Source organism: Epinephelus lanceolatus, chromosome 19 (genome assembly GCF_041903045.1).
Source record: "Epinephelus lanceolatus isolate andai-2023 chromosome 19, ASM4190304v1, whole genome shotgun sequence".
Lineage (NCBI taxonomy): Eukaryota > Metazoa > Chordata > Actinopteri > Perciformes > Serranidae > Epinephelus > Epinephelus lanceolatus.
Window position 1 is genome coordinate 9,677,524 of NC_135752.1, and position 18,387 is coordinate 9,695,910.

At 39.2% G+C, this 18,387-nt stretch overlaps 1 protein-coding gene across 1 annotated transcript in view; it reads right to left on the bottom strand.

Annotated features, from left to right (window-relative positions):
* LOC117269567 (netrin receptor UNC5D-like) overlaps nucleotides 1-18,387 on the bottom strand; it is a 245,045-nt gene that overhangs the window by 41,366 nt on the left and 185,292 nt on the right. The window contains exons 5-6 of the mRNA XM_033646670.2: nucleotides 1,320-1,494; nucleotides 103-270 (exon numbers count right to left, since the gene is read on the bottom strand). Of these exons, the coding sequence (XP_033502561.1) occupies nucleotides 103-270; nucleotides 1,320-1,494 (343 nt within the window). The remainder of the gene's footprint in view (nucleotides 1-102; nucleotides 271-1,319; nucleotides 1,495-18,387) is intronic.

Below are 18,387 nucleotides of genomic sequence, written 5' to 3' on the forward strand. Positions count from 1 at the left end.
ACAGGCAATTTTTAGTGCAAAGACTTTTATAGTAGTGGAAAAGCAAGTTTTTCAGCATATGCACAAACACTGACAGCACGAAGAATGTGTCCTTGTGCTCACCTGGGCACAGTGTGTTGCAGGTGCTCTTCTGTACCGACATGCCCTCACAGAAGGCTCCCCCATTGAGAGGAGCTGGATTTGTGCAAGTGCGAGAACGTTTCTGCACACCGCGACCACAGCGTACATTACAGGGAGACCAGTCTGTCCACGACGACCAGCCTCCATTCACTGAGGGTGCCAAAGGATGAAAGGAAAGTGATCAACAGATATTGCAAGAATGGAAGCTGGCCTACTTTCTATTATAGTTTCTGTCATGAAAAACAGGGGTTCACTCAAAAGTGACAATGAACGTCTTATCAGGAAAAGTGACTGAGGTGTCTTTACAAAGATGATCAATGGTGACTTCCCCTCTGTCTTCTTCCTTCTTTGAGTTGTTGCCTAAAATATTGCAGGATGATTGACTAATCAGCTCATTTGCTGTCATACAACAGGAAGAAATACTATTATTCAACCATTGTACATCTGTCAGACGCTATTGGGAGTAGTAAGCCTGTCTAGACTTCATTAGCATTAAGAAAATTAATGATTGATGGGCCTCAACAACGGGCTGTCAGAAAGAATTAGATCAAATCCTGCTGCAGCTAAGTGTCCTCCCCTAAAAACATAAAAATAACAGGAGGAAAGGTCAGTAAAGTGAGCACAGAAACACTCCAATTAACAAGGTATTCCTCTGGTGTGAAAGGAGGTGGTGCTCGTATGACATTATAATTTCACTTATTCTCCTTTGTCTCCGCAGAGCTCTCTACAGGGCTATAAAAATGCTGGAAACACTGTCTGCTGGCCTGCAGCTATACAAAGCGTTCCGCGCAAGGTGTTCAGCACTGGCAGATAAAAGCCGGGGAGTTGTGACAGCCCACGTCATTGCCTTTCCACCATCAATAATTGAGTTCTTGTAAATATTGTGCCTGTGTCTTCTTGTTTTTACACTTGAGGGATCACTTGCCCATTACCTGCTCAATAGACTCTTGTGTGAAAAAAAAGACCACACGCTGCGGTTGAGCAGTGCTTTTTATATTAATGACTTTGGGGAATTTGCTTGAGGTGCCAATTTGACAGCCTACTTTTGTAGTGAAAATTGATATTTTGATGCAGACAGGAAAGCTGTTTGACATTGTTTTGATCATCTGTACTGCAAATCTAAAGAATTCGACAGTCACGTGTTTTTAGCTGAGATCTAACTTTAGACAAATAAGAAAATATAAATCTGAAGTTCTTACCATAGACTACAACAGTGGCTGTGGCACTGCGTCTTTTTGCCACAATGTTGCTGGCAACACAGGTATAGTTTCCGGAATCAGAGAGACGGGCTTCTGAGATGATCAGATTGTGGTCACCTCTTGTATCAACAGCACCATCAGAGTTCAGAAGTTCTTCATTTTTCAGCCATTCAACCTGAAAACAGCAGAGTATATGCATGAGTAACTAACAGGCTTTAATGTAGACATGAACACTGTATGACATACTTTCATATTTACAACAATTTGATCAAATCACTGGGAAAGATCATCATTAAACCTACCAAGATCAAAACTAGGCCTTGCATAGCTTAGTTAACAAAAACCTCGACAGTTCGTCCAGCCATAACTGTGATTTATTAAATATTAATCAAGGAAACTAGCCTCAGGTTTATGAAGTTATATCCTGCAGGGCTGCCGACTTTGGGTACTTGGTTAGAGTGAGATTATGATGCCATGTGCCTACTTACCCGTACATTTAATCATGTACACATACTGTATGTGGACTCAATTTACCATCAGGGTGTAAAAAAATATGCAGCTTAGCCTGCACCTCTGTTGGGGGGGTTCTCCCAGTCGGAATTTTTTTTTTTTTTTTTGGATAAACAAGATCTATTTTGATGCTTTATGCATCTGGCAAATTATTTTCATTCAAAGTGCACGTCTTAATTGTTTAAAAATTGAAAAATTGTACCTCAAACTGTTTACTGTCCAATTAACTGTGAATTGTGATGTACAGAAAATTAGTTAGTAATTTGTATAACTACTGAGAAGAAACAGAATATTTAACAACTGCTATAATTGGAGAAACATTTAAATGTATTCATGTTAACAGTGCAATATAACTAAGTACATCGACTTAAGTATACTGTAGGCCTACTGAAGTGCATTTTTAAGGTACTTGTACTTTACATGATCATTTCCATTTTACGCAACTTTAGGCGCATATTGTGTTTCTTTCTGTTCTACTTAATTTGACAGCTTTAGTTAGTTAGTTTAACTTGAAAAAACTGTATGTTGATATTAGTTTAATGGATCATTAAATGGGTTTTTCTTCACTCAAACATACAGTTAATGCAGTGTAGTGCCTGCACTGTTCACTTCTATATCATCTGCTGTCTGTCTGTCTGTCTGTCTGTCCGGTTTAAGAAAGTGCATTTGCACACAGAGTTTTGATTTTCACATATAGTAAAATGAATGAGTCATTTACTGTTTTAGTGTTTTTTGGAGCCACACATAATGTTGTGTAATGTGACTTCTGAAAGAGGATGTTGGGTCAGATCAATATTACTGTGCAGTTCATTCGATGTGTTTGGGACACAATCTAAAGAGTACAGTAACTGCAATACACTCATTTGTCACCCAGGAAGAAAGTACCTGACTTCCCTAAAAACTTTTTAGGGGAAAAATTAAGTTATTGCTTTCTTTGTATTAGAAAAAAACAAAACATTGTGACAGTATTGATTGTTTCCACATATCTCCCTGTTAACCCTCTCAGATTGGTCTCATCTTGCCTTTGCTTTGTTCACTGACGATAAAAAAGACGATAGAAAATTACAACACTGCTGTCTTCTTAAGTGACAATTAACCACTAAAAGGGGAGAATTATTAGGTGCTAAAGGTGAATGTGTGTCACAAGCCAGAAGTGTGATAGTTGGCAACCCCGGCCCAATGCACTTCTGTCTTCTTCAAGGCTCAGGTTTTTGGTTTGGCAGCATTAAAACTTAGTTCTGGGTGTGTTACCCTGCTGGTAGTGCACCCCAGCACACGGCAGCTTTTAGGTATTTTCCTGCTAGCAGACTGGAAGTGACAAGGATGCACCTTCATGCAATACAAAGTCAATGTAGAGCAAGACAGTACCAAAGAATGTGTTTTGAAATACATTTATATATTTTAAATGTGCCATTTCTCTGATAGAAGATAATTCCGATTGCAAGATTGAGGGTTCCTGGTAAAGGTATAACATGAATGACATCCATTCAGAGGGAGTAAGTAGGTAGGTCTCATCCTCTTCTCTTTACCAATTCAGCATCCGTGTAGTGAGTGAAAGTAATAAGGAATTACAAAATAAAGGACGCTATGTTGATGCTCCTCTCCTTGCATGGCTGGCCCTGTAAATTGCTATTAATGTGCCACTGGCTTGAGCTTTTCATTGAGAGAGACGAGCTGGGGCATGAGGGAGTGGGGTTTGATTTATGGCAGTGTATTTGAGGATTAAAAACTCCGCCCCACTGGGAGCTCCATGTGTTTGTGCACTGGGTTGCACTCCAGTGTGTTTGCGTGCGTATGTGTGTGTGTGTTTGTGGAGAGTGTCCATTTGCCAAGGGAATATAATAACAGCCAACAAACTCATAGATTGCTTTGCTCTTTCGAAGCACCCTGGATGAAAAAATTGAGCTGGGAAATCAATAAATCAGGAGTCATGTTGTCGCAAACGTTTTTTTCTCCTTTTGATGGCCATAGAAGTCTTTCATCATGTGCCTTTAATTTCACTCTTTTCATCATTTGGCTCCGGAGCTTTCAAGACAAACCAAGCAACCACACTGGTGGGCTGCTTCGGTCATTCTCTCCGTCTAGGTCTTTATAGTTTTTTGCCTTTCGCTATTTCACACCTCCAATGTCTAATCAACCCCTATGTTGCCGTCAGTGCTGTATTACATTCTCCACAGCTGCCACCATTAATCTACTCAATTATGGAGGCAGTCTGTTTCAACCTGCCAGGGTGGGAAAAAAGTGCAAAATTTCTATTTCAATCACAAAATTCACACTTATGTTGTGGTTTAATCATAGCAATTATTATTTTGCTTTTATGCATTTTAAAGGATTATTTATGCAATCACATTATGTTCTTGTATTTTGCTTCATGCACTGACACATGCCCTTATCTATTTAGAGAGGTCTTCTAGTCTTACAAACATAGAGTAAAGTATGGTACACAGTTCGTCCTCTAATTGTACAAAGTTTGCCTTCTCTAATTCACTGCCGCCCTGTCTGGTATCTGGGAGCTGGGGAATTAACCTTGACAAGTAGGAGGTTTGTGCTTTATCACCCCTTCTGCAAATACCGCGGCCTCTTTCACAAAAGGATGACAGAGGTGAGCACTGTTTTTTTTTTTGTTTTTTTTTTTTTACCACGGTCACATTATACACAGTCTGTGTGTTGTCTGCAGTATTCGAAAAGATTCTCCCTAAAAGGCATCTCTGATGTCAGCGTGAGATGATGTAAAGGCTCTTTAAAAACAGGTTTGACCCTAAAAGCACGACTCTTGAGACCAGGCTGGTAAAATAAAAAGTTTACTGGAGGTCAAAAAATGGCGAAAGTCAAAACCAAGCAGCCCGAGAAAAAGGCTGGAACACTAAAGCAGAAGCACAATAGATGATGCGGTGGGGAATGAATAGAAGTGGAACAGTATATATGCTACTGGGCTGCTGGGTAAGTGGGAACAGGTGTGCAGGTGGGGAATCACATACGATTGGAAAAGCCTGGAACACAGGGGTTACTGCAGGGCAGGTGAGAGTGGCAGGATCTGAAACTACGAGAGAAAGTTGGTACATGGCAGGGGAAAAAACAGACAAGGAAAATGTGACACCAGGAAATGACTGACAATGTGAGACATGAAGCCTTTAGATGCTGTTGTATTATTAACAGGTCAGTTTTCTAAGTTAACAACAGGTTATCTGGTGTTGTACAAGCAGCAGATTCCATGCAGACTATTTTAAAGGAGATCTATATGATATTCATAACAAATCTAATATTCAGAGGTTGTCTGCACAGGGCTCTCAGCTAGAGGTGCTTGACTAGCAGCTAATAGCGAATGACGCTAACAATGTGAACAGTGCTAACAACGGCAACAGTACTGACAGAGCTAACAGCTGGGTTAATACTTCTGCCTTGAATCAATGATGTACCTACGATGTAGGCTCTGCATAGATGTGTATCCTACTCCATAGCCTGACGTGTACCTCCCCAGAAATGCATTCTCGAAACCCATCCGCTGTATTCGGCGGCTGACTTCCGGCAGACGGCGATACAGCCTCTGGGGGCAGACCCCCGATTTTTTGGCATTCCAGTTTGATTTGTGCGGAGGAGGCGTATTTCTGTTTCCGTCTTCCGTTTATATATAAGTAAATATGCTGAACCATTGCGATGGATTCAGAGTTTGCAGTGACGCCAATTAGGTTCCGCCTCGTTAGTTCACCGCACGGACCGTTTAACCTGGCAACAACTGCAGCCAGCTCAAACGTGATTGGTCAATATCACGCGGACAACAAACAGCATACAACCGGAAACCAGGGCTCTTCCGCTCTTCTTCCGGAGGCAAGATCTCCGGGGTTTGCCTACAGACTCTACATTCACTGAATGTAGAGTCTGTATATAGAGACTACCAGAAATGTAACTACACATTGCAAAGACACAGATGTCCTGTTTATTTTAGTAAAGTGAAAACCATTTCCCTCAGTGGAAACAAAGCTTTTATTTACTTTCATTTCACAGATAAGAAACAATAAATTGTGAAGAAAATGAAGCCCCTGCAAAATAGGATTTTAAGTCTTGTATGCCATTTCACAGATTCATATGAGTAGAGAAAAAGTCTGCTAGCTGCTAGGCTAATTTATGCAATTGGAAATGTCATAGGGTAATGCTAATGATGTTAGCATGACGTTTATCAGTGAAACATGTGAGTTATACTGTGGTTTAATTTTGTTGCTGTTAAGCCATGTTTTATGTGTGTTCTATGTGTGTTAGTTGCATCAATCAAATTTTACTGCACTTCACAGAAACTTAAAACTGTGGCATAGAAAACCCACCAAACAGGCTGAGGGTTGGCGTTACACCTCTGTAATGACGGCATCCCGATATTAGCATTAACCATGATATGAGTGCAGTGCAGAGCGGCTAGCCAGTAGATACACACACTGAACTCACATGCACTAACATGCATGAGCAACTGGACCGCCTACCACAACAGAGAAGCTGATATTGCAACACACACAGAAGACTTCATTCTCTGCTCAGAACACCATTACTCCACTATATTTTTACAGAGCAAACACTGGATTGCTGCTTTATGAATGCTCTGAATATTGCATAGAGTTCCTTTAAATCACAGCAACTTTATGTGCTGTTAAGATATGAGAAAAGGTCACATTCATTTAAAGGGGATGCAGCTCCTGGTCACCAACTACTAGATAAGAGGAACTTTTATAATTATTCAAGTTCAGTGTTATAAGGTCAGTTGTGCAACTACAAACACTGTATATCAATTGAAGCACAAATTGCTATCTCTAGTCAGCATATTATGTCCAAATTACCTGAAAATTACTTGAAAATACACATTAATTTCAGGACAAAAAAATACAAACTAAAACTATTTTCGTGGAGGAAGCAGGTGGCTATAAACAAGTGTGATGGAGAAATATAATGCAGGGGAATTCACTGAATTGAAAATTAACCCTCAACCCTTTGTTCTCTCCCGACGCGTATTCAGATGGGACGCATGTTTATAGAGCAGTGCCAAAATTGAACTTGACAGGTACCAAGATTTAACCATTAAATTAAATATATTTCAACAGTCAGTGGATAATAATGTCACCTCAGGAAACACTGAGTAAAACTAAATGCATTGCCTAAAGCAAGAAATACAGAGATGTGCTACACTGTATTACATTATAAACATTTCTTTCAATGACAAATCTTATTTCTATGCTGATGTAGCAAGTAAACTTCTATTGTCTATTTTGCATTATTAATAAGTTATTAAAGCAATGCAGAGAAGTGTTATTTTCCCATTTACAATTTTCCATAGAGACAGTGCGATGTCATTGGTGTGTATTCATTTTTGTGTTACTGATAGACCTATTTGTGTGCAGGGTACACACCTGCACACATGTTGCACGATAACCCTATATAATGTTGGTACTGTAGGTGCAGGGTTGTCCAGCCCCTGCTGATAATGTTACACACATTACAAATTACAGTAAAGGAACACAATCAAAGCTTCATTCTCCAGGTACAGTATAAACACTAGGCTTCTACTAAAGTGGCATCTGTGACAAGCCTGCCTCCTCTCTTGCTGTTTTGTATCTCTCTCTAAACCTTGGCTCAAGCCCTGATCCTATATTGACAATCCCCGTCGGCGGCATCTGATGCAGAGTATGCCAATGTAACACTTGACGATAAGCTCATGGCTAACAATCAAAACTTTTTAGGTTGTTTACTATCAGACGGCAAAATACTGTCATAGTTGGGCTAACATGAGGCCAGAGATTGCTGTGGCCTGCCATTTATGAATGGATGTAACTGATACTGGAAACACAATTGTCTTCATGATGAAGACAAATAAACTGTACTTTTGTAGATCAGTCATGTCATGGTACCCACTCTGCTTCATGGGGTCAGTATCATCACCGATTTACACTAGGGATAGACCGATATGGATTTTTTAGGGCCGATGCCGATACCATTTTTTTTCCATCACCCTTAGCCGATGACCGATTATGGACTGCCGATTTTCTTGAGCCGATATTTGGGGCCGATACTGCTTTTGCTCCCTCAATTTACATAAAAAAAAATGACACAATGATAACAAATATTACAGGTCTCAAGTTTAAAATAAGAAACATTTATTGAACAGTAAAAAATACTAAAACAAGATGGAAAGTTGAGGTAGAACAGGTAGAATATTATTATTATTATTATTATTATTATACATTCAAATAAAAAAAAGAGTTCAGTGCTCTTAAATCTTCCAGTAATGTCTTTATAAAATAAACAAATATTTAAGCTGAAGCATAAATAAAACAACAACTGCTGTACACAGTAGGATTCGCTGCATGTGCGCTGCAGGGTCTTCCGGCAACACAGAGCTGCCCATGGATGCCTGTCTGTAAATCATGCCAGGGAAAAATAAATCCGCGAACCCACGCGCATATCGGCCGATGCCGATACAAGTAAAAAACTCAAATATCGGCCCGATATATCAGCTGGCCGATGTATCGGTCTATCCTTAATTTACACCAGAAAGTACCTCTCACATACAAAGTGAACTGGTCATTTATCATTACATTATATTATCATCATCATTACTTCACCATTTGCCAAAAACAGGATGTGACATTTGCTCACCATTATGGCAACCAACTGCAAAGTGACTGGAACACATTGCAGAGCCCTCTGACATGCCACTCTGCCTCTCCATCTGTCAGTACATTTACTCTGTTTTTTAAGAACATTTTGGGGTGGTTTGATTGAGTACTTCTACTTTATGATACTATATACATCTACTCCATTACATCTCAGACAGAAATACTGTACATTTTACTCCTGTACATTTATGTAGGAGCTTTAGTTGCTTGATTCTTTGTAGATTTAGATTATTAATAGAAAATATAATCTACTAATGTATCATTATGGATTAAGTACGGAAGTCCTTAGAGACAAAGTGCAAAGCATCTTTTCTGCAAGCAGTGTTGGCCAAAATTCAAGTTTAACTCCTACATACAAGGTATTATCTCCCATGCATGGGATGCTATCTCCTATGTAGGACAAATTATCTCCTACTTTAAGGCTTAATTAGGCTGTTCTGAGAGTGATACAGCTGTGAAGCACGATACAAAGGGCACTGAAAGTTCAGCTAAATGCAGCAAAAACAAAATGTTTACTATTCTCTGTTAACTACAAATGGAACTGTGCAGTGGCATCGGCATGACTCTCTTTCATACGCACAAAAATGCACTTTTTTGTGCCATAAATTGAGACAGAATTGCAGAGTGAAAACACAGCTTATTTAAGGAGAATATCTGAACACCTCTTCCACCTGTTTTTTTTTATTCCAAATCACATCCAACACTACTAATTTTGAGTTCATAGATTTACAATAGTGGGTGAAAAATAATACTTAGCTTATTTGTGCTGAGATCATTAAAAGGCAGTATAATGTTTACAAAATAAACATAAAAATGAACCATGCAATATCATTATGAGCAGCTGACAATTCACACTAATTTCTGAAAACAATTCTGACTGAATGATAATGTAAATGTAATAATAAAAGTCACATAAAGCCACTGTACTTTTACTGTATTATAAAATAAATGTACCAATTACCAGCATATCTAAATATTAAGTTTCCACTAAGGAAAAAAGGTTGCTTAAATCAATGTAATAAGAAATAATACAAACAAGCCATTTCACAGATCTACTCAAAATCAATGACTAACTGCAATGTTTACAAAAACAGACTAAAGTGGGATGGCTGTGGTGTGGACTTGAGGGATTCTTGTGTCACCAGAGTCTGTTCAGTTGCACAAACATGCACTATTTCAGTGCATTTTATGTCTGCCAGAGCCTTGCAACCGCACTTAAAAAGACAGCAACTTTCTAATCAATCCTTTTTAGTTGGTATCGATAACGACTGAGCCAGGTCTGAGTGTTGAAGTATTGATTACTGTGATATGGATCTGCCCTTCACTAAGGATCACTCAGTCACCTCTCTGCAATACTGGTGAAGTGTTTAAGATGCAACGTGTTTGTGACGCTCTCTGTCCCACAACTGGCTGCACTGTATGTATTCACAAATGGATGAAGGGTTTTGGCCTGTGTTTTGGTTCTGATAACACATTTAAGACACTTAAGTCAATGGAAAAATAATAGTTTTGATTTGAAATTCATGAATGAATGGGAAATAGTGTGAAAATGTGTTTAAAGAAGCGAGGAGCTCACACAAACCCCCCTAATCAGGAACAGAGTTAGAAGCAGCACTCAGATCTTTCACTAAATTGAAAGTAGCAATACCACAGCGTGGAAATACTGTTACAAATTAAATTCCTGCATTCAAAATCTTACTTAATTAGATGTACAAAAGTATTAACATCAATATACACTTCAAATACCAAAAATAAAAGTACTCATTATGCAGACTGGCACATCTCAAAATAATAGATTTATCGTATTAGTAGCTAATGACTATTGATGCATTAATGTGCAATCATGGCTAATGTTGCAGCTGGAAAAGTCTGGCCTAATTTTATGTTCTGTATGTATTTATGGGTAGCTTCAATTATTTCAAAACGTCATCGTTCATTTGCTGATTTATATTTTGTACTACACAGTTGAGGAGGTTCTTATCTGGCACAACTTCCAATGCAGGAAATTCATCTTTAAAAAGCTGGACCACCAAGAAACTGGAGCAGAAGCTTGATGTGATTTTAACCTTGCAATAGTCTGGTTGGCAAATATTTAGCCTTTAGTCCTTATAAATTGTTTAGTGCACTCGGTCTTTAACTGTAAAACCTTTGGCAACATGCCTGTCCTAGAAGTTACAGATGCATATGCAATCAAACAGAGCAAGGACAGAGTTAAAGCCTGTAGAAGACAGACCTGTCCTCAAACTTTCTGAGCATGCCACAACACCTACAGTATCAGAGGCTCGACTAAAGCAGTGGTGTATGATCTCTACAATGCATATGATTACACCACTGGTCCTATGGATAAGACCATTCAGAAGACAGACGTCCCAGATAGCAGTTCTGCATGGCTGCCATGGGAGAGTTGCACCAAGATCTGGACTGGCAGCAAGACACTTCATTGACGTTGGTGCTGGGATTGTAGATGAAGACTATAGGGGAGATGTGGGAGTTGTGCTACTGTACTCAACTACAGCAAGGACACATTTAGTGTGAAAAAGGGTGACAGAGTTGCTCAGCTGGTGTGTGAGGTTGAATGTGGAGCTGGAGGATTTGGATCAACTGGCTTAAACTAAAAGTGACCGAATATAATTAATGTATAAATTAATAAATATCCTTTTTTGTTAAAAAAAGGTGGGCAGCTGTGGCAGGAGCTAGAGTGGGTTGTCCACTAACCATAAAATCAGTGATTCGATCCGCAGCTCCTCCAGTCTGCATGTTGAAGTATCCTTGGGCAGATACTAAACCCCAAATTGCTCCAAAGTTTGTTTAAACTGTGTAGCAGATGGCACCTTGTATGGTAGCCTCAGCCACCAGTGTGTGAATGGGTGAATGTGACATGTATTGTAAAAGCACTTTGAGTAGTCAGGAGATTAGAAAGGCACTGAACAACTGCAGGTCCATGTACCTTTTACCATTAATAATCTGAATCTGCAAAGTAACATGTATCTAAAGCTGCTAAGTAAATGTTGTTGAAAGTGTTATATATCCTTTTGCAATGTAGTGGAGTAGAAGTATAAACTAACATAAAATGTACCGTAGTATGGTGATTGAGCGCATTTATTTAGTTGCGTTCCACCACCACCACCAAAACTACAAAGGCATTTGTAAAAGTGAAGTCAAATAAACAGAAAAGGAAATGTGTAGCAGCCACAGTTGCTGTCTTCTTCAGTGTAACTGACCACATAATTGTTCCTTTAGTCTTTCTGTGATCGTAGGAGTGGAATATATGTGAATTCTCTTTGGTGGTGAGTGTTCTTTTGCCAGGGCCCTTCTCTCAGGGAATTCTTACGCTGAAGTAAATTAAAATAATCGTCTTGCACTGGTTGGTTTTTCTGTCTCATGTTTTTACTTTGATTTATCCCTCTCACTCTGGCCCTCCTTTAGTGTTTTCCAGCGTTCACTGTAGGAAGCGTACAAATCCAGAGTGCGATTTGCATTCTGTGTCAGTCCTAGAGTCTCCCCTTTGGGGTAAAGCGATAGAGAGATGCACATGCTGATGAGAAGGCAGGGACAGGACAGACTCAAATGAGCCTGATAAGCCAGTGCCTGGGGAGGACAGGAAACGGATTTGCTTAATTGGCAAATTTGTTCCACTTAGATAGCAGCAACCAGTGTTGAACTACACCACACCTAACCCAGTCGGCTGAGCCTTACGGCAGTCTGCTGGTGGCAGGGCTACGCGGTGTCAAGGTCACCGTGTTGACCATTAAACAGCAGCTAATTTAAACCGAAGCTAATGAAAACTGATCCACACTGTGTCCCTCTGAAAGTTTTCCTTGTAACTTTCATCTTATTTAGTAACAGATCACTTCCAGCTGGAGGAGAGAGAGCAAATGAAATAAACTCATTATATATATTGAAAGCAGCATCAAATGGTCAGCAGGGGCTCCATGAAGCATGCAGCAGAGTATCATTTTTCTGATAGCTTCAAGCTGTTTGAAGAGGGTGAGATGAGAGAGCCAAAGGCCCGGAGCAATCTGTGTGTGAGTGCAGATAGGTATCATCTTAAACTTGACACCCCAAAAAAGTATGTCCAGTTCAAGTCATTCCAGATCCTCCCTGCATCAGGCCTAAACACTCAATTATTCTGAAAGCAAATGTAATGACCTACATTTACAATCATTTCAATGGGAAGTGAAAGTGACATGAAGACGATTACAAAGCATTGCAGTAGGTTTTGTTCCATCTGATTCAATTAAGGTTGAGTTTCATTAACAAGCGCCCTTCCTCCTCTCACTTCCCTCATTCCTGCACCCTCTCTGCCTTCCCTCAGTCATGTATGGCCTTTTCTCAATGCAACAATGACTTTCATGAAATCACATTAAACAAATGAGCCCTCCAAATCTGACAGCAGCATATTCTAGAGGCGGGGGTGGCTAAACCCTTGTTGTGTCCTTGGTTTATCTCCGCACCGTCTCTGGAAATGTTATGTTCATCACTGAATAATTACATTTTAAGTACTTCAAATGACTTTGGATGAGAGGCTTGATGATTAATTACACTTGGTATAGAATACTTGGGCGGTTAATGTGAGGCTAATGATTGTAAAACAGTTTTTTTCTAAAGTTATTGGAGACCTTTTTTTCCTCTCCACCAGTAAACTTTTACCCTCACAACAGCAGCCACAGTTTTCACTTCACTTGTTCAGAGCTGGCAAGGCTCAAAAGCTATTTGCTTGGATGTCATTTTAAGTAGGCTGTATAATAGATGTTTGACGGTTCTCTCCAACAGTCAGACTGGATAAAATAATCACTTTCCTGGTTGTGACAAATACCTCCTAAAACGCTTATTTAATAAATTTGAGGCCTAAAAATAGGCCATGTTGTTCCAGAGTCATGCTTCAGTTAATATTTACAACACCTACATGTATTTTAAATGTGTTTTTATGTGTTTGGAAATTTCGAACGGCCCCTATACTGATTGGTTGAGCTTTCAGCAACTGAGCTTAATCAGTCATCAGTATTATATTTTTTTAATAACATTCCATAATGACATCTAAGCTTGAGATGTGTAGTGTCGTTTTGTAAAGCTATAAAATCTTGAGTAGTAAATAAAAAAGTGTAATTTTCTGTGACAGTCATGTTCCCTGATGGTGCTCTAATTGTTTTCCTTGAGCTACATTAATTATGCTGTCATCATTACAGCCATGATTCTTAACCTCCAGGGACTGTGATTTCAGTAGACTTTGTTTTCAAGTCAAACTGAACTTGAAATTCCCCATAACGTTTGGTGTAGGAAAGTAAAGAACACAATACTATAACTCCTCTGCATAGTTCACATTTTACAATAGAGTACAAAACTGTTTTTTGCCATATTTTTGAAAACTGTGTCTAAGCTTTAGGCCTCTGAGTGGGCGTTTCCCAAGACACTGTTAGTGATCTGACACCTGTCCCTATACTAGTAGATATTCAGTTTTCAGTTTTGGGATTTGAATATTTTTTTTTCATTTATATCATGCCACGATATTAACATTGACTGCCACATATTGTCTTTTTTAAAAAAAACACTATTTAAAATGGGTAAAATCTTATGTCACTGTCACACAGTGACGGGGCCAACTGTTAGTATCACACAGCTAATGTTATCTAATGGTTACTAACGGGTTTAACTGCTGCCAAGCTGTTAGTATCGATGTGAGTTTGTCTGGAGACACACCTCCAGTGCTGCATCTAACGTGTGTAACAGAAAAACTGGATCTTAGTAATTATAAACATAAATTTCAAATCTTAAAGTTATTGAAGGTATGCTGTTTGTGGACTGCACAGTGCTTTTTCAGGTGTTGTCTCAGATTCAGACCATATTAGGCTATTATGAGCATTTTTGCTCATATGAGAAATGCATTCACAGTAAGAAAAAATGTCACAATCTGTTACAATGTCACAAAAAATGCACAGATAGGACCTTGTTCAACTGAACCTTGGGAATACAAACATGCATAAAACACAGAAGCTTTGAGAAATTACATAAACAACACAAGTATTTGGGACAGCCCTACCCTATAAAACATTCAACATTTGGAAGGACCCATCATACTGATGAGTATATATTCCTCTTAGAAAGTGGAACCTAGAAAACTCAGCATGACTAATTAGCTTCCATGCTGAAAGTAGCCTGACTTGCTAACATTAGAACTGATTCCCACTAGGTCAGGGGTCAGCAATCTTTACAATCAAAAGAGCCATTATTGACCAAAACAAAAAAACAAAAACGGTCTGGAGCCACAAAACGTGAGTCTTATGATGGTAACAAATACTATTGCGTCTAAAATAGCCTATCAACATTACTAATAGGTCTAAATGGAGCATTCATATGTTTTAGCACAAGGTAGCTCGTCAGCAGTGGGCTATTTATAAACATTTGGTCAGACTTTCTGTCCACCCTTTATTAATGTCTCCATTTTCCTCTGAGACTTTTAAGTTTTTGGATTTGGAGTCCGTAGCTAGCCTTGATAGAGAGATTCAAGACTAGCCAACACTACTGAGGTTCATTTACACATAACCCGAGCAACGTTTAGAGGTAAAGGTGCCAGGCCGTAGACGTAGTTGACAAAATGTTTTTAATTCTGTAGGCTACACATTTTTACAACTAAAGAATGTAGGAATTTCTTTAGGCCTACAACAATGATGCGGTAGGCAGCCTGCAGCTCTGTGGCTCCAGAGCTGCAGGCTGCCTACCGCTGCACTGGGTGCTACTTCTTTGTTTGTTATTTCAGCATCCGCTAAGGCAGCTCCCACATATCCCACAGTGGTCTTTCATGTGTCCAGTTGTTGTGATGAACAATGACCACTGTGTCAATACGGCAGCAGGTCGTCCTGTGACCTCAGGGCTCTGGCTTCTGTTTGGCGATTACATTCTGACCAAATAAGTACACAAGTCCAAAAACTAAGACTGAGCATATCCAGTATATATTGACTTCTTAGCAAAAGGGGATTTTAATTTCAGTTTGGCTTTAATAAAAATGATTATGTGATTATCATGCCCTAAACAGAACCAATAATGTAATAACTTCAACATCACAGTGCATATAATCTGTATTCTAAACTGCTCCCTGTCTATAAAAAGTGGAGCCAAGTGAAAAGATTTGGCCATCTTGACTCTTGTCACCAATAAACTGAAGCGGACTTAAGCTGTTTTACGATGATACATTCTCTGTGGTTGGACTTACAGCGTGCACAGATTATTGCCTCTATCACTGCTGGGACAGATAATATGGCATTCTCTGATTTTCATTAACATCCTACACAGCAGCCCAGTAAACTCCCGGGTGGCTTAGTTACAGCGAGATGCGGATAAAGTTCTTCCCTCTCTCTTGCTGTTAGTGTTGCCTCTGAGAACACAAAGAGAGCGGCGACATAAGGGGATTTCAAGCTGTAAAGTCGGCTGTACAGCGTTTATGTCTTAAAACAGCATGCAAAGTTGGAAGTCATTTCATTTGCATCAGGTCAACTCAGCAATTACTGCAACTGTTAAAGTATTAATTTCCATCAGGATCCGTTACAAATTGCAGGAATATGAAACATTCAAATGAATGTCATGACCAAAATAAATATGCCTTGGAATACACATAGGGTTCAACAGAACACACTGCACCATGACCTCAAATCCTTAAACTCAAACTGTAGCTGAGCTACAGCTTCTCTCTGAGCCAAATTTCACAGCGCTGGTTACAAAAAAAGGCTTTAACCTCTCAGCAATGCCTTAAGTCATGAAACCAGAAGTACAGTCACATCCCCAACTCTTGATGCGAGTATTTTTTTCCCGGAGCAAGTCATACTGGAGGGAGCTGGATTTGTCCCTGCATTATTTACTATTACCATTCTCTTTGTTAGCCAGAGTCACATTAATGAATGCATGAGCCGTTGCCTATTTGATGACCACAATGCATGGGGGAGACTCGTGGTACACCGATGCTCCATTTGTGAGAGCTGAATCATTCATCACACCACACACACACACACCAACACACACACACACACACACACACACACACACAGAAGGAACAAACCCAGTTTTACGTGTGCTATGTGTGCTGTGGAAGGAGTGCATGGTCATCTTTAAGGAGTCTTAAAGCCCTTATCTACTTTTGTCTTGCAATCAACGTTTTATTAACATGAAAATACAGAACAAACAGCCAGCTGGAGGACATGTGTGGGCTATATCCTTTAGGTACATGTTTACTAACAAGTGTTGACTTTCAGCTTGAATTAAAAGAGGACCTAATATTCTCATTTTTAGGCTCCTACTTCTAACTACGGTTTCTACTGGAACATGTTTAATCTTCAAAAAAACACCTTATTTTCCTCATACTGTCTGTGCTGGAACACCTGTATTCACACTCTGTCTGAGGACGCTCCATTTTAGTGCCTGTGTTTTTAATCCATCATTCCAAAATATCCCACTCTGCTCTGACTGGTCATCGTTCAAGTCTTCCGCATCTTGCTGTCACTGCACCATCATTGAAGCCAGGGAATGACTGTAAATGAGAATCGCAACACTTTCTACCCAGGGGTTTCCTAGGGGTGGAGAAAAAAATTGATACAGCATAGTATCGCGATATTTTTGTGTGGCAATATTGTATCGTCACAAAGTGCCAAATATCAACTTTTTATTATATAAATTATTAGTATGATGAATACAAATTAAACTACTAGAATAATGTAATCAATTACGTTTTCAGTCCACTCGATACATTTTCCTGCTGCTGCAAAAATGGCTGAAGTGTGATGAACAGACTGAAAATGTTTTAGATAAAACAGATGTTGACAAAGTTTTCCTTTGGGGACTTTGATCATATTTTATCATAATACTCACTATATCACAACATATTTTAAAATTGCAATAACATTGTATCATGACCAAAATATCATGATAATATCGTATCATGGATCCTCTGGTGATTCCCTTCCCTAATGTTTCCCTGACATGAGCATGTAACAGCGTCAGCTACATAATGTAAACACATGCAGTAGCATACCTGGATCAGATGATCATATAAATAAATCTGTCATGAGCTTGTCACCTTGTTCCCAAAGTATTTTCTATATTCCAATGGTTTTTTGGCTGATACTCTAAACAGTGAGACAAAGAGGTGGGTATACCTTCCACTACACCACTGGCAGTAATGACCTGCCAGGTATGCATGGCAGGCTTATTTGTGCTTGTTCAATTTTTGCATACTCAGTTGGACAGTCAACCTTTAAGTGTGTTAGTCTGACATGACCCTGTGGTTTGTTTCTTAAACCTTTTTCAGTCATTTTGTCAGAATACAAATAACTAAAAATGGAAACATCTTACTTTGTAGCATCACATTTTTCCTCACTATAGATTCTGCAGTGTAAACTATTTGAAACAAAGTAAGACACAAAATGTATGTTACTTATACAGTAGCGGAAATGCACCTATTCAATGTGTGAATTTATGATTAATGGCAGGAAAACGTGATGTAGACTTTCCCCTGTAATCAGTTATTGAGGTTTTAAAGTGCAAGTCAGCTCTTTAACCTCATCATTGTTTCATAAGCCAATGTGCTGGAAGAGAGCCAAACTCAGGAAAAAGGATCACTGCCCTAATCAATCAGGCTGCGCTGAATGTAATTAAAAGGTTTATCTTATAGATGAAACATCAATAATTTTCAGCTGATCATATTTAAGAATATAAACTGTTATATAAACTGTTTTGCTGCTGTGTAGAAACATCACGGACTGTAAACAAAGCTTTTACTATTAGCACCATAAAAGATTCATAACTTATGAGTCAGTGGATGAAAAGACCTGTCAGTCAATTTGGGAGAAGTAGCAGGGTTCTAGTCCTGTGCTTTGAAATGTGCTGGTAGGGCTGTCACTTTGTTTACGTATGGATTGTGG